This window comes from Argopecten irradians, unplaced genomic scaffold (genome assembly GCF_041381155.1).
Source record: "Argopecten irradians isolate NY unplaced genomic scaffold, Ai_NY scaffold_0579, whole genome shotgun sequence".
Lineage (NCBI taxonomy): Eukaryota > Metazoa > Mollusca > Bivalvia > Pectinida > Pectinidae > Argopecten > Argopecten irradians.
The window spans coordinates 11954-35624 of NW_027188046.1; the positions used below are offsets into that span (position 1 = coordinate 11954).

Consider the following 23671-nt stretch of genomic DNA (forward strand, 5'->3'; position numbering starts at 1 on the left):
CACAGCGTCTGTCTAATCAGCTGATATCTTTTACTCAAATATTACAACAGGAAGGTAGAATTCAAAGGACCGTCTTTCTAAGGAATGTATTCATATACAAGTTTTCTCAATAACTTATTTACAAAATACTGCAATATAAAGACGAAAACTAGAATAGTTAAATTTGACCAAATTGTTTCCTAATATAAATAGGGAAATGAAGATTCAAATTCAAATTTTAAAAATAAAATAAAACTCAAATTTCTCTTATGAAATATCCCTCCTGGTTCAAGAAATCTTCGTCCCGAAGATTATACATATTGTATTATGTGATACATTTTATACACAATAATTCAGAAAAAAAGTATGTACAATGAAAATATTCATAGGTTTACAATGTCACAAAAATACATGTATAGATTATATGCATATCAATTTGGAAAATACAAAAAAATATAATTCAAATTACTAACACACATGAACAAAAAATGTTACAGTTCTTTCAATAGACTGGTATGCTATTGGTAACATGACACATTTGTATATGGTTTTTGAAACCATTTATCAGTCAAAATACAAGAAAAAAAATTGAAATCTATATGCATTTGTACAATTGAGCTCAATATAAAAAAAAATGTATATACAACAAACATGGATGTACCTTCACATGAATGTTTACAATACAACATTTTAAGTACTGGAAAGTTCTGTCAACTGAACTGATGTCCCATTTAAGTATATAAATGCACTTATGAAGTCATAAGTTGTCATATAAATCTAATGTATAAGGCGATAATATCCATGATGAGCCACTAACAAGTATGCTGTGTAAGGTTGGTTAAGGATGTGTCTAAGGCGTCTAGCTTTGAAAGGTGACAGGGAAATGTTAGAAGATGGAACTACATGCTTAATAGTATAGTTGTTCATGATTGTAAAGCCGTCCCAGCTTATAGAAAGCATATAGGTAAACAAACTCCAGTAATTGTAACATTAGAAATGTCTTGTGGTGGTGAAAATGTCCAGTTTTCAGGACAAAGTGAAAGATTTGCTATAGTGACCAATTCACATTCACTACTAGTTGTTAGTTCAATTAGAACAGTGGTTTTGTGTGATTTGGTTAGTTTCTTCCAGATATAGTATACACTGAATAAGATAAAGAGTGTGGTTAAGATAGAAAGTGTGACATAAGGCCAAGGTGACATAAGTGTATTGTAGACATGCTCACTGATTGGGGTTTGAGTGGTTAACTGAGGTACAGCAGGAAAATGAAAACTTGGAATTTTAGGAGGTACAGTGAGTGCACTTGTCTTTTGTACCATTAATAACATAGTAGATAATTTCCGAACCTTTGAGTAAAGACAAAAGATAAGAACAATAGCAAGAATTGATGTGACAGTTCCAATACGGGCGATAACTCCACTAGTGTCAGGCCAAGTACTTATTGAAAAGGGAATTTGTCCATCTAGCATTGATTCTGACAAGGAACTAAACACAGTTTTCACCTTTTTTAGTTTTATCAGCTATTTTCTTCAGACTTAAATGGTACTTTTGGTCATTTGCCAAATATTTTGTAAAAGAATGGTTATAGATTTTCAAAGTAGGAATTTTGATTGAAACAGATTCTGAATATGTGGTGTCACCGAGAATAGCTGAATGCCTGGAAGATGGGAAGAACTCTTGTAAAATAGCAAGATTAACAGGATGAATAACAGACATATCTTTGCTAATGTTATGACATGAACTTAACCGAGATGGAATAAACAAATTATCAGATGTCACAGTACACCTACATGGAATCTGGGCAACACAGAAAGAACAACCTTTAACTATTTTCTGACCTGAGGGGCAATCTAAAGCAATCATTGATGTTTGGTATATTAGCAATGATGATGGAGAAACTTCCTGTATCTTAGGAGTAAGAACATGAGGTAGAAACCTAAAATCACATGTTTGTTGTACAGTGGAACCTCCCGAAACCGATCATGGTCGGTGCACATAATTTCGGCCGGTTTAGAGAGGGTTCGGTTTGGAGAAGTGAACCGAATACCGATCATTACGATCCGGATTTAATCGATCGGAAGTCGTTTTTTACACTAGTGTACCGCATGTATGCCTAGTGTTCGTTAAAACCGACCGATATTGATTGTTAATGTGAATGTTATCACAAAAGAGAGAATCATACGTTTAAAAGGAATGGATTACAACAATCTTGATTTTGTTACCGTTTTATAAACGTAGTTTAGTTAGTTAGTTGCGTGAATGTTCTTGTGGATGTTCTCGTCTGCACTAACCTACATACGGCCGATCGCTTCCGGTTACGTCAAGAATCAAATTAAATGGTCTAATTACACGATGATCAGTTGATGTCGGTCATTATATGACATAGTCATTTTCTAAAAACAATTACATGGCTTTGGCTTCTTCATACAGATAATTTACGACATATGTAAATAAAAAAAACCCGTGTGATTTGAATACGAAACTATCTCTTTATTACTAGCTCTGCTTGTTTTCATACAGTAAACAAACCGCGTGCACGTGGTAGACTTTTGTTAAATATCTAAACAATAGACATGATTAAATAATTTCACCACTATCTCGGGTATAATTACCGTGTACCTATAGCCTTCACATCTGTATACATGCCCCAGGACATGGCATGCGACAACTATTGTACAGGTACGTGTGTATTTCACGGTCGGTTGCTCAGACCTCAATGCAATCTATCGGTGTCGCTCAGGTAAGGCCGGTTTTCAGAAGTGTATTTTAGTTACATTTGACTATTCCGATCTCAAAATCGGTCCGGTATTCGGAATTGGGAGGGATCGGTTTTGGGAAGTTTTATATACTATTAATAAAGAGGAATTAATTCCGTACATGACATCCATGTTCGGTTTCTAGAGGTGATCGGTTTTGAGAAGGTTCGGTTTCGGGAGGTTCCACTGTACCAGGTGTTTTTGATTGTAGAATATTGCTGATAAACAAGAAGCTTTAGCAACAGATGACAATGCCATATGAAAGGGGCAAAACCGAACGTCATTACCTTTACATTCCATAAGTTGAGAATGAGATAGAGAAGCAAAATGTTGATTATCATGAGTATGTAAAAAGTAATCAGGAAGATCAAGTAACTGGGTAGCATGATTTGAAGTAGAGTTGATAGGAACTGGAACAGAGTACACTTTGTAGAGTACGTGATAAGGGTTTGACAAAAGGTGAAATTGGAAATTTAAGGAGAACATAGAGTGAAGAGTGATGACGAGCAAAGAGAAAGTCAGCAGAAGAATAGTAATAGAGAGGATCCTTATGAATTATGTTAAATCCTGGATATTTTCTTGACAATATATTCTGAACTTGCCTGAGAGTGTGTGAGATATCTTTTGGTGACAGAAGAAAGGGAGATAATCTACCTTTCACTAGATCATGAATAGCTAGTTTTGTATGTTCCAAATGTTTGTTAAGGACCGTTGTAGCGTTGATTTGAGTAAGCATCATGTTTTCCAAAAGGACAAATGAATGTTCAATTCCATCAAGTGAAGAAGCGAATTGGTTAGCTAAGGTAATTGATTGATCATGATTGGTTTTGACTGCGTCAATAACATTATCAAACCTTTCATTGACAGTTGTCATGAATGATGTGAGCTGATAAGCTTCTTTAGCCATAGCTTTAGCGAGCTTTACATTATTATTATTCAAAGCTTGTATATGACGTTGAAGATTTTGTAAATCATTTGTTGTAGCTGTTCCAAATAATGACTTCGATATCTGACCAATAAAATCAAACAGACCTCGTTTTCGCCTTGAGTTGAATGAGAGTGAGTTAGGAAAATAAGAGTGTGGAATCAATCTATGAATCTCTGCAATGGTTACATTGACATTGGACATACATTGTGCTCTTAGATTGTTAATTGTTTTCACAACAGAGTACAAAGACTCACATCTTCTTCGTCTGCATGGGTTCAGTTCAGGTAAATACATGGACGATGGCAACGGTATTTCGAAGGTGTGTGACCAGAACTCCTGACCAAAATGTAACTTGGAATTGGGTTCGAATAAAATTCCGTAGTTCAAACGTTGAACGGGTGGCTGTGTAGCAACAACAATGGGAAGCCAAACGAGAACCATCAAAAGTAAACTCCAAACGAGGGACGGACCATAGAAACCTACAGAATATAAAAGAGGGGAAACATAGATTAGTATCGTATATGTCGGTATAAGGCATGCGCATTACCTTTAAGCACTATATTAGCAGTTATGCTAAAATCTTAACATATACTCAACAAAGTTCGTAGGGAGATAAAAAAGAAAGTGGCCATAGATTCTATAGATTTTTATGAATGTTCTCTATATGGTACGTTTATTTTGAAAAACAAGTCAAGTGTGACTGTTTGCCTCTTTTTCTGGCTTTTCCCGTTTGTGTGCGTTTAATATGAAACAAACGTACTAATTCTGGTGGTATGTTTTCAACTGGTTCCCAAGTTCTAACTGAATAACCAGTCCATTTTACTTTGTAGTACTTTTCACCATTTCGAGTTTTGCATGCAAGTAACTTATCAACGTCATACTGTGACAATTCTTGACTATTACCATTGTTTGGTAGGGTACCCTGGGAAGGAGCAATGTCGGTATCATTCTCCTGTGACGTATCAGGAAGATCTGTGGCTTACTTGTTTGTAAGTTCTGGAGCTCTGTCTCCAGCCTCTTTACTAGCTTGACTTTTAGAACGACCACGTGGTCCTTGACTTAGTAACTGTGTACTAGATTGTGTACTAGTGCTCTGCACAGGATCATTTGTTTGATCCACATTTGCTGTTCCAGTGTTCGGAAGAATGTGCTGTGCAGGACGATCAAAAACTTGCTGATCAAACTTTGGTTTGAAGTTATCACTTGTATATAACTTCAACCTAGAGGCATTAATGAGTGATTTTAGTTCTTTGTGAGTTGTGCAATGCCTCAATTTGTAAGTATGATTTGGTCCTAAATCTGTGATGTAATAAGGACCATCCCACGGATTGTGGAGTTTCGGTGATAATCCTTGAGGAACTCTGGTAGTATGAAGTAATACCAGATCACGAAGCTGAAAGTTTGGCACTGAGGCAGTTTTGTCATGCCTTTCTTTTTGCTTTGCTTGTGCTGCTTTAATGTTGTCTGTTGCTAACTGTTTGACATACTTAAGATGTGACATCAATTGTGTAACATGTGTTTTTGCATCTTTGCTGAGACCATCTTTTGGTACTAGAGAAGTGTCAAATGGAAGATTCATCTCTTTTCCAAATATTAAATGATATGGGGAGAATTCAGATGACTGAGTAGAGGGGCTCATACGAAGAGATATAAGTACACCAGGTAGAAGATCTGGCCAGTTTTGTTGTAAAGTAAAGCTTGGTCTGTAACATCAATGTTAAGTTACCAGTTACCTTGTGCTGTTGTCTACACATGGTTCAACTTAATGGAAGTCTATCACCATACCACCAGCAAATGGGCAGTGATATAGTGAGAGTCTTGCTAATACAGGATCCAAATACGTATCTGGCACAGTACCCTTCCAAAATGTCAGGGATACTGAGAAACTGTCACTACTTTACTAAGTAGAGGAAACTGTCTCCGACTGAAAGCCTGGAGATAACGTCTACACATGCATGCTAGCCTACATGGAGCGCGCGTTCCGACAGAATGCGGGGTTGAGATCTACCCGACACGGGCTCACGCGACAGGCGAGGTGTCTCTGGTGAAAACACCCCTGTCAAATTGGGCCCGAATCACTACAGTTGATTGTCACTTACATAGGCTCTTAAACATTGTGCAAGGGTACTGTTTATCCTCTCACATGTAGCATTTGTTTGAGGATGGTATGAACTTGTAAAGTGACGTGTTACCTGGAATATTTCACATACTGCTGTGACAAGTTTACTTAGAAAGTTCTGACCTCTATCACTAACTATTACCTTGGGGGCACCATATCTGGTAAAGATTTCAGAATATAGAATCTTTGCAATTTCCTTTGAGTCTTGTTTTGAGAGGAAACGCTTCAGGCCACTTACTGAACGAGTCAACAACAAGAAGTATATACTTATAACCTTCTTTTGTAGTAGTAATTGGTCCCAAAATATCCATGTCAAGTCTCTGAAAGGTATCACTGACAGGCAAAGGGTTAAGAGGGTCGTGTCTCAAATGAGTTGGTTTCTTGATTCTCTGACAAGTATCACATGATTTGATATAATCAGACACATTTTGAAACATTTTTGGCCAATAGTACTTGCACTGAATAGCATGATAAGTGCGATCAAGACCTACATGTAAGTGACAACCGCCTGCTAGAGAGTCGTGATAGGACTTAAGAACATCTTCTCTAAGACATCTTGGTACTGCGAGTTGACGCATGTATCTCTTTGGTCCCTGACCACGAGAGGTATACATGTGATAGAGTACATCATCAAGCAAAACACACTGAGATGAAAGATGTAATATTTTGGTAGCGGTAGCTTTGTCATCAGGAAGAGTTTCTGAAGACAGATAAGAATAGATAGCACTGAAATCAGAACAATCAGACTGAAGGGTAGAGATAGAATCTGTTGGAATGAGATCTTTTTCTACTGTAATTTCATTACAAGTGAATGGTGAGTCTGTATCTTTGTATACAAATGACACTTGATAGTATTGTTGGGTTTTATCAACACTACTGCCTGTACGAAATTCAGAATCGGGTTCTGATCGGAAAAACAGAAATTCCGATTGGAATCCAATCGGATTCTTCAAAATTTACCAAAAATCTGATCGGACACGGATTCTGTGTGCAATATCTGATCGGATTCTAAGAAGCAAAAATCCCAGTCTGTAAAATCCTATTCTATATCCAGTTGGATTTTATAGAATTGGAAAAAAATTCCGACTGTGACACAGATTTCTAAACTTTGTAATATTGACTGAGTCAGATTTTCTGACTTAGAGTTTTCACTGACACAGATTTTCTGAGTTAGAGTTTTCACTGACACAGATTTTCTGACTTAGTGTTTTCACTGACATACAGATTCCAAACTTTAACTTTAAACAGACAAAGATTTTCAAGCTTTGAGTATATATAATCCCACAAATTCACTTAACACTTTAACATATTCATAAAAAACAATTATCTTCTTTTAATTTTAGTTTCATTTAAGATTTTTTTATCAGCAGATATTGAAATAAAACACCTGTAATATCATCATATAGCAACTAGTCTATTTGGTATGGTGAAATGTAGTCTTTTTGTAAGGTTCTAGAATATATCCTGTACTAGTATGATCATCAGTACCATCAGTCTCTGGCAATTTTCACAATACATGTATTATAATAAACACATATTCCAATTAAAGCATTCATTTTCTAAGTTCTTCTTATTTACTTATTTAATAGCTATCATAACAGGTAGGTAAATTAGGTAATTTTAGATTTTTCTGTCTTGATATTATATATGTATACTAATTAAGTCCAGATCCCAGGCCAGTGTGTATAACCAATATGTTGCTGAGATCAACATCTCTTATCATGTAGATGGGCCCAGCTGGGCACTGGACTATGGAGGTCAAGGGATAGGATTCTGAGTCATAAAAATTCATGGGGCCAACCAAAGGGCATAGGTTTATATCTAAACAAGTATGATTTATCTATTAAATCTATTTACTGGAATATATGATAATTATGTTTACAGAATAATATAAATATGTCTGTAATGTAGTTGTTTTCAATCAAATATGTCAAATGAAAAACAAAATCACTTTATAATTACTATCGCACTTAGAATGAAAATCCTTTCTTGAGCCCCAATTTTTCCAACCGGAATCTACATTCTAGCACTTTTGAAAGTGAATGCTGTTAATGGAGGGAGACTATTTTCTTCTCTGTGATTTTGTGTGACTATATCACTATAAAAGTGTTCTAGGAATGGAACTATCTTGTGCTATTTTGGATTCTATGGTTCAGTAAAAGGTAATATGCAACTACATTAACAGAAGAGCATTTATGGATGTATTAATGAGAAGGAGATGAAGATTTCAGCCATGAGAGCAATATTCATACTGGTGAGTTCTAAATTCATAGAAATATTTGGTGAGTTTATATACTCTGTAATTATTGTGATACTTGTGCGACATATATTTAGTTAAATGATGAGAATGCTATTGTCATATTGAATATTATTGCCAGTAAAATCCTTCTTGAGATCAATATTGTTGGATCATATCAGTACAAAGCACAAAAATTAGAATTTATGAAGCATCAGTATATTGTTTGTAACATAAATTGAATCACTATGCTATAATTTACAGCTTGCATCCACTTAAACTATTAAAATATGTCAAATACATGTACAGAGCAGAAATAGTTTGAAACCTCATCAGTCAGAGAGGTCAATCAATACATATATACAATAATGCATGCTTTTTGTCCAGCTTGTTTTCCTAAAACCTAGCTGTGATTTTATTGGATTTCAGTGAATTTATAATACTGATGCAGCTTTAACTATAATGTTAATATAAAAGTAAAATTAGGATTAGGATGTTGATAAGAGAAGATCAACTTATAACTTTTTTTTTACTAAATTGAATGGTTTTTTTTTCTGTATTTCAGATCATGTAAAGTGAATAGTTACACCTTGTTACTTCAACAAATTAAACTATCAATGAAAGGAAGGATCAGTTGTACCAGGAAAAAATCTTCAATGCGAAGAGGAGCAAGAATATCATGGACAAATAAAAAAAAAATTGTCTTATTATCTAAAGGACTTAATTATATATATATGTGTGTATATATAAAGAGGCGTTGAAATATTATAGATATATTAGCTAAAAGTCATAATATGGTTAAATGACTAAATTGATTTTTTTAACCTTTATATTAGATAATTATTGAATAAAAAAATCCTGCTTACAAACTTTCTTGTTAGTTTTTTGTTTCATTTTGTTGACTTCCCTGGTGTACTAATAAATCCGATCAGATATGTGGCTACAGTAAACTATCATCTGGTTTGCAGAAAATCTGATCAGATTTTTTTCCCAAAATCCAATCGGAATAACATTCAAAATACGATTGGGTTTTTAGAAAAATCTGATCAGATTTTTTCTGAATTCTGGTCATAATTTTGAGTCTGATTTTATCTGCTGAGATTTTAATACAACTGGATTTTTTTCTGCACAGATTTTCTATATATGGAAAATCTTACTCTATTCATTTAAATATTACGCCCCTGTTTTCCGATCAGAAAATAGTTTTCCCGATCGGATTCAGGAAATTATGATCAGATTTTGATATACTGTAAAGAGAAGATATTAATCCGTGCAGATTTTTGAACATTGAAATCCGATCAGATTCCGATTCCAGTCCGACCAGATTATTTCGTACAGGTTATTTACACTAGGTAGAGAGTCCTCTAAATCACAAGATTCACGACATTCATACTCACGTCGTGATAGACAATCAGCAACTTGATTCTTAGAACCTGCTTTGTATAAAATCTCATAATCATAAGACTGTAGTAGTATTGCCCATCGTGCCAGTCTTCCCGTAGACTCTGGTTTAATTTCTTTTAGCCACTTAAGTGCACTATGATCAGTATAGATCTTAAATTTCTTTCCTGACAAGTAGACATGATAGGTTTTGATCCCTTCAATTATAGCTAAACCTTCACATTCTGAGACATGGTACTTACGTTCATGTTGGTTAAGAGATCTCCCACCATAAGCAATAGGGTGTTCTCTTTTATGTTCATCCATCTGACTTAGTACATAGCTAATGGCTTCGCCGGAAGCGTCTGTCGTTAGTATGAAAGGTTTGCTGCACTGGTCAGCATATGATAAGACAGGTGGTGAAGTAAGAGCCTCTTTCAGAGTCTGAAATGCCGTCTGACATTCAGATGACCATTCAAATTTGACATCCTTACCTGTAAGTGCTGTTAAAGGAGTTGTAATCTTACTGTAACCTTGAACAAACTTTCGATAATAGTTACATAGACCGAGAAATGATCTGAGCTGTTTTTGATTAGTTGGTACAGGAAAGTTGCGAACAGCATCTGTTTTGCTTGTGTCAACTTGAACACCGTCTTTGGACAACACATGGCCAAGATAATAGACAGAAGACTGTGCAAAAAAACCACTTGGCTGGTTATAAGGTAAGACCAGCTAATTTAAGCCGATCAAACACTTCCTGTAAATGATGAAGATGATCTTCAAAAGTGCGAGAGAACACAAGAATATCATCAACATATACTAAGCACATTTTCCAGTTAAGATCTCTCAAAACTTTTGTCATAAGTGACTGAAAGCTAGCTGGGGCATTGACAAGGCCAAATGGCATACGTTTCCACTGAAAAGCACCTGAAGGTGTTACAAATGCTGATTTATGTGCTGTATCTGGATCCATAGGTATCTGCCAAAAACCGGATGCTAGGTCAAGTGTAGAAAAGATTGAAGCTTTGGTGTCACCAATTGAATCATAAACATCATCTAAACGAGGTAATGGAAAGGACATTTGTTCTGTAACTGCGTTAAGTTTTCTATAATCTACAGCAAACCGCATTTGCCCATTTTTCTTTTTGACCATTACAACTGGACTTTGCCACATAGATGTAGATTCCTCAATGATGTTGTTATCAAGCATTTCCTGAATTTGACGATTCATTTCAGCCTTAACCTCAGGGCTTTGTCTATAAAATCTTTGCCTAACAGGTACAGCATTGCCTGTTTCTATACGATGGGGTTGATGGTTAGTTCTACCTAACTCAGACAAGCTAGAAGCAAAGACTGACCTATTTGATTGTAAAAATGACAAAAGTAGATGTTGCTGTTTATCTGAAAGATCAGACTTTGAGAAATCAAAGGATAGATCAGAACTAGTTTCATCAACACAAGTATCAGAATCTAGAGGGGGAGGTGGAATAGGTTCATCTAGAGAAAGAACAGAATCCTCCTCATACAGTGAGGCAGTTGCTACAGATTGGTTTCTTTTGAGAGTAATAACCTCCTCAGATGGGTTCATAACCTGTAGAAATGTTTTTTTCCTGTTTTGAGAAAGGCTATGGACTTAGCACCAACTAAACCTAGTTTAGGTAGGAAAGATGAAGGTTCTAACAGTACTTGAGTTCCTGCTGACAACTGAGAAACTTTGACAGGAATAAGACATGTTGACAATGGTTGTATTGTTGTAGATTTTGAAGTGCCTGCTAGACCAATATTTGCTTCAACAGAAAGTATTGTATTTGAGTGTTTGTCATTGAGATGTAGGGTTTTTGTAGAAGTGTCAAATATCGCGCCATTTGCTTCTAAAAAATCCATGCCTAAAATCATGCTCTGATGGAACTTTTGGAATACATGAAATTTTTGTTTGATAATTACTTCACCAAATGAAATGGGCAAGATAATGGAACCAATGCTTCGGTGAAAATCACCGTCAGCCACACGTACTGTTACATCAGAATTCTGTAAGTGTAATATGTCAACCAAAGTTTGGTCAACATTGTTAAAGCTACACAAGAGACAGTTGCTCCTGTGTCTATCAGTGCTTTCACTGGTAGGCCATTAACAATTACACTAACAGAATTTTTCTCAACAGAAGTAACAAGATTAACACACTCAGGAGTTAGTTAAGGTTTTACAGTGTTACTCTGAGAAGAAAGCTGTGGATTAGTTTTGTGCAGTGCATTCGAACTTTGGTGTCTATGCCCATCCTTGCTAGGGACAGGCGCGTGTCCCTAATGGTTAGTAATTATTAGTGTTTTTCCTACAAAATTTAGCAAAGTGTGAATAGTATCCACACTTGAAACAAGTTTTATGAAATGCGGGACATTGCGTTCTGTCTTGACAGGACTTACCACAACCTGGACACTGCCGTTGGTTTTGTCCTCTGTTCTGTTGTTGTCTGTAGAACTGATGAGGGGGCTGTTGAGGGTGTTGACGTGACCTTCCTCTATCTGTCTGTACACTAGAAACTTCCTGAGCTTGGCGTAGTTTGTTAATTTCCGTAAGGATGGTTGACATGATGGACGCCATCTGTTGGTTGTCATCAGGCAGTTTAGGTTTCTCCTGATTGATGGTCAGGTTCGCACAGGCCAGCTCCGCCTGAACAATATCGAGGCTATGGCGAAGATCTGTGAATGTTTTGGGTTCCCTCCCAAGTACTCTGGCTTTATATTTGGGAGTGAGTCCATTTGTTATGATCATTACTTTCACATCCTCAGATAAAGTTGGTTGTTTTAGTCCTTCTTTTTCTGCTGTGGCCAAATAGGTTTGGGGTTCCTCTGCGTCCGCCTGTTTCATTGTCATGAACTTAAAGTTCATGGCAGCAGACTTGAATCGTCTGTCGAAGGCTTGTTTGAAGGTAATCATGTTGGCTTTTTCTGATGGTGGTAAGCCGTTTAGCCAAACTAAGGCAGCACCTTCAAAATGGCCACCAAACGCTGCAATGGTGTCTCTGTCTGACAGCCTACACAAATGCTGCCAGTTCTCCATTGACGGCCTTCAGAGGTCAGGGTCAGCACCATTGAATTTTTGAAGTGTAATGTTTATTAATGGTGCAGCGACAACCGTTTGTTGGAGGGGTTGCACCGCAGGAGTTGGAACAGGAGGTACTGGGGGAGGTGGTGGTAGTCCTTGTGATGATGTTGACTGTGTTGTTGTTGTTGTTGCTGTCGTTGACATGGTGAAACTGCGTAAATTATACCTCGGAACTGTTGAGGGCTGAGACTTTGGACCTTTGTTGTAGTTGATTGGACGGTTGTTTTGCAGCCTCTTCATCCACGGAATTTTTGGATCGCTCCACCAAGTTTTTATAAAGTTTTTGTTGGTTTTTCTGTAAAATATAATGGAGACAGCTTTTCAAATAGATGTTTCTCTTTATTCGTCCAGTCCGAAAGTTAATAAACAAAATCACAAAAGTGATAAGGATAATAATGACAATCTGTAGTTATACAGTAAAAGTTACGAACAACAATCTATAACGTAAACCTATATTGTTATAGGAGACCAGAGACTAAGATACAACCAGAGAATAATAATGTACATGGGGAAAATTAGTATATAGCTTGGCATGAGAAGTTTAGGATGAAGGCTGCTGAAGATTATGATTACAAGTTTGATAAGAAATTATTGAACACTTTTATAACTTCATAACTGATAATTAAAATGTAAATAAGGTATAAGTCAGATTAACCAAACAAGTCATAATTACTTTATAATTTAGAAGTTTGAAATATAATTATATTACTAGATGTACAATACTGTTTAGAAACATTGTTTGTAAATATTCCTAATAGTCTACATTCAAAACATAACAATAACTGGTCATCCTACACAATGAAAATACAAAGATTGTATTTAAAAATATAAATATACCTGCTGTGTCACAACACATTATTATAAAATAAATCTACATGTATTTGAAATCTGTGAAACATAGTCTACTCAAAATTACATTATTGATAATCATAAAAATAAACTTTTCAATCAGTTCTTTCTAATCTCAGCATTCACATAAAGGGAAGTTGACAAGTTAACAAGGGGGATAACTCTACATGACAAATTGTATAATTTGATCAAAACAAGGGAGGTAACTCCGTAAGATTTTAAGTAACACTCAATAAATACAAGGGAGGTAATTCACTAAAATTTAAAGTAACAAGGCAATTAACAGATTGATAGATCTGGTTAGATTCACTTATAGGTGTTTTCAGTAAATGTTTAGAATGATTAATAAAGTGAAATGGTTACCAAAAAAGGAATATAAGTGATTCAAATGCTATCATATTTTGGTTTTAACAAAATAACAAAAATGATAATTTGCAATGAAAAAGCAATGAAATACATTCAAAGTGCTAGGAAAAACAATACTTGATCAATAATTTAAGGATAACAAATTAGAACTGTTGAAGAGTTATTAAAATGTTACCATTCATTTCTCTTTAATAAAAATAATAATTAAAGCGAATAGTCGGGGCAAGTGACTGTAAAATCGGTAAAAATGGTATTAATATATCCGGTATAATTTCTTATGAATTAGAAAAATAAAACTTTCCGTCAAAATCGCTGTACATGGGAAGAAAATAATAATATCTATGGGAATCCTAAAAGTCCTCCCGACCGGCTATGAGTGCAGTTCAACCTTAACGCATGCGCAACACCCACCACTCTCCGTAGTAAACAAAACATGGCTACCGTAGTTTTGAACCAAAAGGTTTCCGCAAAAACAACCAACTGACTCACCTAAAATGCGAAAGGAAAGGCAATGGAGCAGCGACAATCCCAACAACTGACTCGGTAAACATTACAACGCATGGACAGTGTTAATACAACTTGTTATAGTGAAGAGAACAGTTCAAACGAGCACGCGGCTCCGGACCGCTACTGTACGTACCTAGGCCTACTACCCGGTACTCCCTGCTCAGCTGATAGTGAGTGAGTCTTCGTATTTTGATCATTATGTAAATAGTCCCTAGCAGTATTTTTTTCATAAATGAGTGGTCACATATGGTCACATGTTTCATACCTGTTCCCCAATCGCGTAAAACGTAACCCTGGGGTAAATAGCGGTTCTTTCGTGGGGCCTCTTTAGGGGTAATGAATGCCCTGTATATTTATAAAATGTACCGTTGTAATGCATGTACAGTTAGAATGTAACCGCTAGTGCATTATCAAGCTAAGATTTGTTTCAATTAATCTATAATATTATGCTACCGGTCAATTCATACAGTTCTGATGTATATATTTATAGATTTTTAATTTGTAAATTTTTGTTCTGTACATGTTCTGGTAGTGTTATACACATACATTGTATATAGGATTTACATTGTAGGTTAATTGGTAAAATTGTATTGTATATGTTCTGATATACACATATACATATGTACATGTAGGTTTTAGCTTGTTCTTTAGATATATTTGGAGGACACATACAGTATTATTTCTGGTCATAATAATAAATAGTGTTTGTACATGTGTATATGACAAACTTTACAGAGTTGAAATGTACTGCAGCCATGTATCATTTATAATTATTCTAAATTTTTGTTGGAACTATAGATAATGAATTTTGTATCTTTTTTGAAACAATATTTGATTCTATCAAATGCATCAGTGAAACATTCACAACTTATAAAATGTTTTCTCTAAAATAAAAAATAAAAACCCTGTAGAATGAACCTACATTTATTCATTTATATATATTTGAAATTGATCATTTCAATTTTTGTTACATTCAACAGATATAAAAAATTGTTGGTTCTTTTTTTCAGGCACCATGCATGCATAGTGACATGAATACATAAAGTTCATCCCTTGGACCTGTATACAAGTGTATGTATACATATACATACAATTAGCATCATATGAAGACTGAAGAATGTTGATTTGAGTGCTCTTGAAAAGTAAACCTTTCCAATATGGACCTAGAAGATCATGAACAGAACATTTAAACAGTATTAATTTATTAAATGTTCCTTTCAACTGTAATCATTAAATAAAATTATGATGCAATACTTTTTCATTGTTTAACTTTGTAGAAATATTTGTTTATATTAGTCCTCTAGATCCAGTGATTATAATTCTTGCATCCATATGCCTGCCCATTTGTTTGTCAGGGCTTGTGAGATAGCTTTTCAATTACTTTTAAAATATAAGGATTTTTTTACATATAGCAATATAGATACCATTGTCTTAGGATTTCTAAATTCTACTTTACAAGAGAGTAGACTCAACATATAAATAAAACCATAAAACTAGCAAGTTATCTGAAATGTTAAAAATCTTTTTGTCTGAACCAAATTTCACATTTATTGTCTATGTGTAACTTGTACATAGACCATTTATGTATTAATACTGTAGTAACAGTGATTACAAACACATAGACTAAAATGTAGTATGTAGTACTATGTACATCTGTCTTTGATTTGAGTTCTAAACAAAAAAGTGGTACCTATTGGGAAGTTGTGACTTTGGGCGAAGGGTGAAATACAGAAGAAATAGCTACACATGGAAAAAAGAAAGATAAACAGTACCATATGGATTCAAGTTGCTCCAAAATCAATGAGACTAAATAACCAAAAAAAAGCCATGTAAACCCCAAATATGCAATGACCAGATCAATGATAAAGCACCCTTCCACTTCCAGTTATCTGTAGCTATTCTATATTTCAACCCCCCACTCAAGTTACAACTTCCCAACCTCATGATTCTTCTGTCTTTTAGCCCCCCACCCCCCCAACACACACATACCTGATTGATTGTCATGTTATTTCAGGTTCCTATTCAGGTATTATTCCTAAAAACCAAAAAGGGTATACACACTGTGTTCTCTCAAAGGAGGGGAACCACTTCATTCAAAAATGGAATTTACAATTTCATCTTAATTTTGAAATTTTCAATTTAATTATTAATTACTGGACTATTAAAACAGTATAGAACCCCTCGGCTACAGACAAAGTACTGTGGTACACATTTCTCTTAATTAATTACTTTTCTTCAACTCAATCATCTTTTTCTCCAGAGCACAAAAAAGAACAGGAAACAACAGAAAAGGAAAGTAACATACATGTAGGCCTATATGTTTTCTGGAAATATATATGATGTGTTAATTCTCACAGCATAGGCCTACATGAATGTAAAGAATTAAATATTATCAATGTTTGAGAGAATTTCCTAGTTGTAATTCTATAGCAGCTACATGGAATGTACATATACATCATAAAAGTTTCTTTCCTTCCAGCTGGACATTCATGTCATCTCTCTCCAGAACTCAAATATTGTTTACAAAAAAAAACAACCAGAGACATAGATAATTTAATTAAATCTCTGCAAAAAACTACACGAATAATTGAACACATATATTGTACTTGTAAAATATCTATGTATGAGCTAATTTATTTTCACATCTTTGACAGCTACATGCATGGACGTTCTATGGAACGTTTTCGTGTGGTTTTAAATGGGAAATTATGTTACGATTATTTGTATTTAACCTTCATGATTCGGTTGATGTAAAATACGACGAATGCGATGCTGCAATAATTGCCCCTTGCCGGGGCCCCATCTCTGCATCGGCCGAATATTTGTGTCGATTTCCATATACAAGATGCTTTTATCGAAAAATGATTACAAAGCATTGTCATTAATGTAAGAATACTTCATTTGCATCAAATGTATCATCTCAAAACAACAATTTGCATACCGCATTAGTGGTTTATCACACGAAACGAAACCGACACGACTGAGAAACACATGTCCATGTTGACATTTCCACGCAGCCTCGTTTTCAAAGAGTTTGGCGAATTTATATTTAGAACACGGGGCTTCCCCAAAATTTCAATGGTCAAAACTGGACACCGTAAGCAGAACTTGACCACCATTATGGTATACAATGACTTTTGGAAGGCCAAAGAACGCATTTAGACTGGTTTCCTTTGCCCGACTATTCACTTTAAATAATGTGTAATGCAAATACATGTAATGCTAGAAAAATTCTATATGAGAACAATCATTTTAGAATAACAATATAGAATAGTTCATAAGAAAACATAGAACAATTACAATACAAAATCATATATACAATTAAGATTGTAAAATAAAACATTTTCTCACCTGTAAAATATAATGGAGACAGCTTTTCAAATAGATCTTTTTCTTTATTCGTCCAGTCCGAAAGTGAGGACCTGGGCGATTTTTCGGAAAGTTAAATATCGCTGCTCCAAGGTGAGAGTTAATTACATGATTTGATTGGTCATTTTGGAGATTTCCTTTAGATATGTAAATAAGGTAGCCCTAAGGACTGTAGAGGCATACGCAGAACTACGCGTGGGTTCGGACCCTGAAGTTATCTATATGCAGGTAATCCCTAGGTAACCTTACATGAAGGGTATTATATACTTAATGACATTAGGACGTAAAAATTAACTTGAATACAAAGGCTGGTGTCACTGGGTAGCCGGAGGTAAACCTTTAAAGAGTATAGGTAAATAATAAATCTCTCAGAACGGAAATACGAAATTTATGTACAAAGCAATGTTTGTTCATTAATCTTGTTTGATAGAAAAATTCACAGCGTCTGTCTAATCAGCTGATATCTTTTACTCAAATATTACAACAGGAAGGTAGAATTCAAAGGACCGTCTTTCTAAGGAATGTAATTCATATACAAGTTTTCTCAATAACTTATTTACAAAATACTGCAATATAAAGACGAAAACTAGAATAGTTAAATTTGACCAAATTGTTTCCTAATATAAATAGGGAAATGAAGATTCAAATTCAAATTTTAAAAATAAAATAAAACTCAAATTTCTCTTATGAAAATATAATGGCATAAGAATTTCTGCGGTGGATTTTAAGTATTCATTTAGAATTCCATCATGACCTGGAGCCTTATTATTACTTAAACCGGCAATAGAACAAGTTATTTCGTCCTCAGTAATTTCGTTATTTAATAAATCATCAAATACCCCATCAACAATTTCGCCATCAAAGCTACGAGTGGACACGGAGTGCACGAGGTTTAGACTACAGGTAGACACGGAGTCACAAGGTTTAGGCTACAGATAGCAGGGGCGTAGGAAGCAGGGGGGCAAACATGTCTTTTTGCCCCCCATTTTCGCCGACTGAAATTTTCTAAAAATGCTTTATGAAAGAAAAAAGGGTCCTCCGGCACATTTTTCGTACTTCATTCTAGAAAATTTTCCGCTGCGCGGCGCATTTCCTAAAACGTTCAAGCACATTATGTCAAACCTTAAATAGTAAAAATTCAATACACACAAACTAGACTAAAAATGTCCATCAAGGAATTCTATGTACTATTTTAAAAAATGTCTCTTAAAAGATCAATTTGTTTATATGTCTTAGCGAGACAATTAATTCATTTTTTTATGTTACACAACAATGTGCCGATGGTGTGAAGCCGGTATATTCAGATCGAGTAGGGTTGCATAATGTTATTACGACACAATTATCATTTCTAAATGCAGGTAGCTTTAAATTGAAAAATTACCATATTAAGAACGTTTTATAATCATCAAACTTTATCGTAAAACTCATCTCAGCCATTCTAAATCGTAATTTTTTTCCCGGGGGAGACCCCCGGACCCCCCTAACACCAAATTCTCGCGCCTTTGGGCGCTCGCAAGTTCATCAAAATGCATCGTAAAACTCATCTAAGCCATTCTAAAATCGTAATTTTTTCCCGGGGGAGACCCCTGGACCCCCCAAACACCAAAATCTCGCACTTTCGGGCGATCGCAAAATCATCTAAATACATAAAACTCATCCCGGGGGTCACCCTCAGACCCCTAATAAAAACACAAAAATCTCGCGCCTTTGACGCTCACACGCTAATTTGGCCAATTTGCGTATTCGTTAATTTCCTTTTAGCGACCCCACTGTCTATAAATGTGTACAAGGATTAAATTAATGATATATGAAAAATGTACATAAAGCATATATTATATGGTTGGGAGTTGAATTAATCTCCTCCTGTAGGTGTGGGGGGGGGGGGGGGGGTATTTACAAAATAATGAGGACCTTTGCCCCCCCCATGACGTTTCATCTTCCTACGCCACTGGATAGACACGGAGTGCATAAGATTTAGATTACAGGTAGACACAGAGTGCACAAGATTTAGACTACATGTAGACATGGAGTGCACAACGTGTGAACACGGTGTCCACTACAGGTGGACATCGTGTCCAGATGATATGTCCACTACATTCAGACCACAGACAGACTAGATGATGTGTAACAGAGATAGTCTATATGGACTAGATGGAAATATTTATTGCGATCAGAAACATAATATTTATTGCAACATATAAAATTGCCATTAATTACTGGAAATCATTCGTACTGTAATGTTTATTTGAATTGATACATAAAAAGTATAATGTATCAACACATATTATCATACAATTTAATTTATATAAGGATGTTTAGTAGAAGTTATAAAAGCAAATGAACTACGTACAGGTTTATGTTAAACCACATACTGGTTATGTTTCATCAATGGATAGTTAAAGTCCGCATTTCCCAGTAAAAACTAGTTTTCTTAGCTAGTGATATATAGTTTAGACTTTTTATCAATCTTACTTAGGGTAGTTCGAACCAAAGACGTAGATGGAATTCTTGTTATAACACATAAAGTGATGAACCTAACGTGAAGTAAGATTTTCATTGTTGAGGCCTAAGAGATATTTTGATCAGCAAAATATTTTGATTAATATTAAGGACATATAAACATAAACAGATTAAGTCCTTCATAAAATGTTTAACTATGAATGTATGGAATATATAGTTTTCAAAACGGCAAGGTGCACGAATATTTAGTTTTATGACCTGTCAAATGTATATATACGTAATGCATTTGCTTCATGGAACCTGGCGCGTTGCAAAGCATTGGAAATATAAAAAATCATCCATAGACGTTAAAAGTCGACATTAGAAATTACATTTTATTGTGTCAACCGATTGAGTAAGCAATAATTCAGTATCGGGCATGTGGCTGCTCGCGACCATCAACATAGATCAAAGGTACCGATCGCTAAAATCAGAAATAAAACAAGGGTGGCGGCAGCTTCACATATTGTGTTTATATATGAAGCTTTGTGGCGATTTTGAAGCCGCACCTTCACTCATAGCTCACCTGGCCCGAAGGGCCGGGTGAGCTTATGTCATGGCGCGCGTCCGTCGTCCGTCCGTCCGTCCCGTGCGTCCGTCCGTCCGTCCGTCCGTCAACATTTCCTTTAAATTGCTACTAGTCAATAGAGTTCTGCATGGATTGTAATCAAATTTGGCCAAAAACATCCTTGGGGGGGAGGAAAAACAGAACTTGTATAAATTTTTGGCTCTGTCCCGCCCCGGGGCAGGATGGTGCGAGGGCCCGGGGCCCAATAGGGGAAATAGAGGTAAATCTATAAATCGCTACTTGTCCTAGAGTTCTGCATGGATTGTAAACCAAATTTGACCACAAACATCCTTGGGGGAGCGGGGAACAAGAACTTTGTATAAATTTTGGCTCTGGTCCCCCAGGGCAGGAGGGGCGGGGCCCAATAGAGGGTTATATAGAGGTAAATCCTTTAAATCGCTACTAGTCATAGAGCTCTGAATGGAATGTAACCAAATTTGGCCACAAACATTTCCTTTGGGGAAGGGGAACAGAACTTGTATAAATTTTGGCTCTGGTCCCCCGCGGGCAGAGGGCGGCGCCCAATAGGGGAAATAGAGGTAAATCCTTTAAATCGCTACTAGTCATAGAGTGTCTACATGAATTGTAACCAAATTCTGCCACAAACATCCTTGGGGGGAAGGGGAACAGAACTTGTATAAATTTTGACTCTGGTCCCCAGGGGGCAGGAGGGGGGGGCCCAATAGGGGAAATAGAGGTAAATCCTTTAAATCGCTACTAGTCATAGAGTTCTGAATGGATATGTAACAAAAATCTTGGCCTACAAAATGCATCCTTGTCTGAGGAGAAGGGGCGAACAGATTACTTGATAGTAAATTTTGGCGTCTGAGGGTTCCCCCTAGCGAAGGCAGGAGGGGCGGGGCCCTAATCGGGGAGGAATAGAGGGTTAAAATAGACTATAACCCTCTTAAATCGCTACTAGTATACCCATAGATGTTCTGACTTGGAATGTAACTAAAATTTGTGCCACAAACATCCTGTTAGTGGGGTAGAGGTGGGACCCTAAGGGGAACAGAAGCTTGTATAAATTTTGCTCTGGTCCCCCAGCGGGCATGGTCCAGGGGCCGAGTGCCCAAATTAGGGGAAATAGAGGTAAATCCTTTAATATCGCTACTAGTCATTAGAGTTTCTTGCACGATGGGAATGGTAACTAAAGTTGGCTGGTCCATCTAAATTGATCCTTGGGGGGAAGGGTGCAATCAGAAACTTGATAATAAATTTATGGCCTTCTGAATCCCCCGCTGAGGGGCAGGACTGGGGACTGTTGCGGCCCCAATAGGGGAAAATAGAGGTAAATCCTTTACAATCGTCTACTTGTAATAGAGTTCTACATGAATTGTAACACAAATTCTGCCACAAACATCCTTCGGGGGAATAAGGGAACAGAAACTTGTGTAAATTTTGACTCTGGTCCCCAGGGGCAGGAGGGGCGGGGGCCCAATATCGGGGAAATAGAGGTAAATCCTTTAAAATCACTACTTGTCATAGAGTTCTGAATGGAATGTAACCAAATTTGGCCACAAACATCTCTTTGGCGGGAAGGGGAACAGATACTTGTAGAAATTTTGGCTCTCTGACCCCCCGGGGGCAGGAGGGCGCACGGGGCCGGGCCAATACGCGTCGGGAAAATCGCAGAGGTAAATCCTTTAAAATCGCTACATAGTCATAGAGTTCTGAATGCGAATGTAACCAAATTTGGCCACAGACAGATCATCCTTTGGGGAAGGGGAACAGAACTTGTATAAATTTTGACTCTGGGCCCCCCGAGGGCAGGACGGGTGGGGGCCCCAATAGGGGAAATAGAAGGTAAATCCTCATAAATCACTTCTTGTCCTAGAGTTTTGTTTGATTGTGACAAATTTTGGTTATAAACATCTTGGAAGAAGGGGAACAAGAACTTGTATAAATTTTGGCTCTGACCCCTTTGGGACTGGGGAGAGGGGTGGGGCCCAATAGGGATTTTAGAGGCTAATATTATTAAAATTCCTTCAGAAAAGAAACAATGAACCTGTATTCAGAACATTACTTGGCATTACATCAACCAGCGTGACGAGGGCCGAATACCGGCCCTCTCGGGAGCCACCTTGTTTTGTAAAATCATTTATTTTTATCAGAAAACATTTAATTAGAAATGAATCATATAGAGTAAAACATTATCGGCCATCTTTTTTTTCATTAAGAATGTGCCCATGTAATTCGCCATACTCCTTGTAGCGTGTTAATTCCTTTCATAATGAGGAACAGAAAAACGGGTATAAAGCCTAGTATAATTAAAGGTAGGTTTCGCCTAAAACCATGGTAAAATATTTTTTTGTGAAAATTGATCAAGTCCGGAAGAAGAAGATGAAAAAAACATTAAAATATCTCAAAATTAATTTCTTTATGTGTTTGAGATTGAAACAATGTGTCTTGAATCCCAAAATTGAAGGATAACCGTTCATAATCCTTGATTTAATTCCGGTGTCCTGTCAGACCAATATTATACTATGGCAAATGAAGCTTGCCGATTGGATTGTGGTTGTCTGAAGTTTGGCGTTTCCAAGCTGTGTAATTGGGCCTCAATGCCGCAAGTGTCGATGCCACTAAAAAGTAAAACAACATAGGGGGGTCTGAACGAATTTGTGGTGTTGTGAGATAAAAATATTAATCTGAATCGGCAACAAAGAGGAGGGGAAGAATATAATGGGATTCGGTAGCCACCTCGAAGATCTTATAGGGCGAATCTGAATTCAGGAGATGGCATGTAACATAGCAACTAGAAGAAAACATAAGCCCACATCTCAAGTCGGAAACTTTTGAGCCGCGGAAACTGTTCGCCCGGACTCGTGTAAGCGCATTGCCACCAGTGAATCGACAGTTCAAATTTCAACACATATAGCTAGCCAATCCAATACAAGCGTCCCGCAGCCTAAACTACTATGAATATTTTGTTGACTACAAAAGTTAGCGAGCGTATGTAAGTAGATAACATGAAGTGTATTTAGATATATTTATATGATATGTTTTAATGAAC

General features: G+C 36.3%; 1 protein-coding gene and 1 pseudogene across 1 annotated transcript; both read right to left on the reverse strand.

Moving 5' to 3' along the window:
- Positions 1-567: 567 nt before the first annotated feature.
- LOC138313068 (uncharacterized) lies at positions 568-1956 on the reverse strand (annotated as a pseudogene).
- A 1101-nt stretch (positions 1957-3057) lies between these two features.
- Positions 3058-12861, reverse strand: LOC138313067 (uncharacterized). Its single transcript, XM_069253719.1, has 2 exons — positions 11819-12861; positions 3058-4142 (listed from the first exon to the last, which is right to left on the reverse strand). The coding sequence occupies exons 1-2, from the start codon at positions 12453-12455 to the stop codon at positions 3103-3105; spliced, it is 1677 nt and encodes a 558-aa protein (XP_069109820.1). The 5' UTR covers positions 12456-12861; the 3' UTR covers positions 3058-3102.
- Positions 12862-23671: the final 10810 nt, after the last annotated feature.

What these genes read in the sequence shown, in the direction of transcription:
- LOC138313067 (XM_069253719.1), bottom strand. Translation starts at nt 12,455, where the DNA reads ATGGAGAACTGGCAGCATTTGTGTAGGCTGTCAGACAGAGACACCATT. An exon ending in ACGGCAGTGTCCAGGTTGTG is followed by an intron (nt 4,143 to 11,818) that starts GTAAGTCCTGTC and finishes TATATTCTGTAG; the next exon opens with GTTTCTATGGTCCGTCCCTC.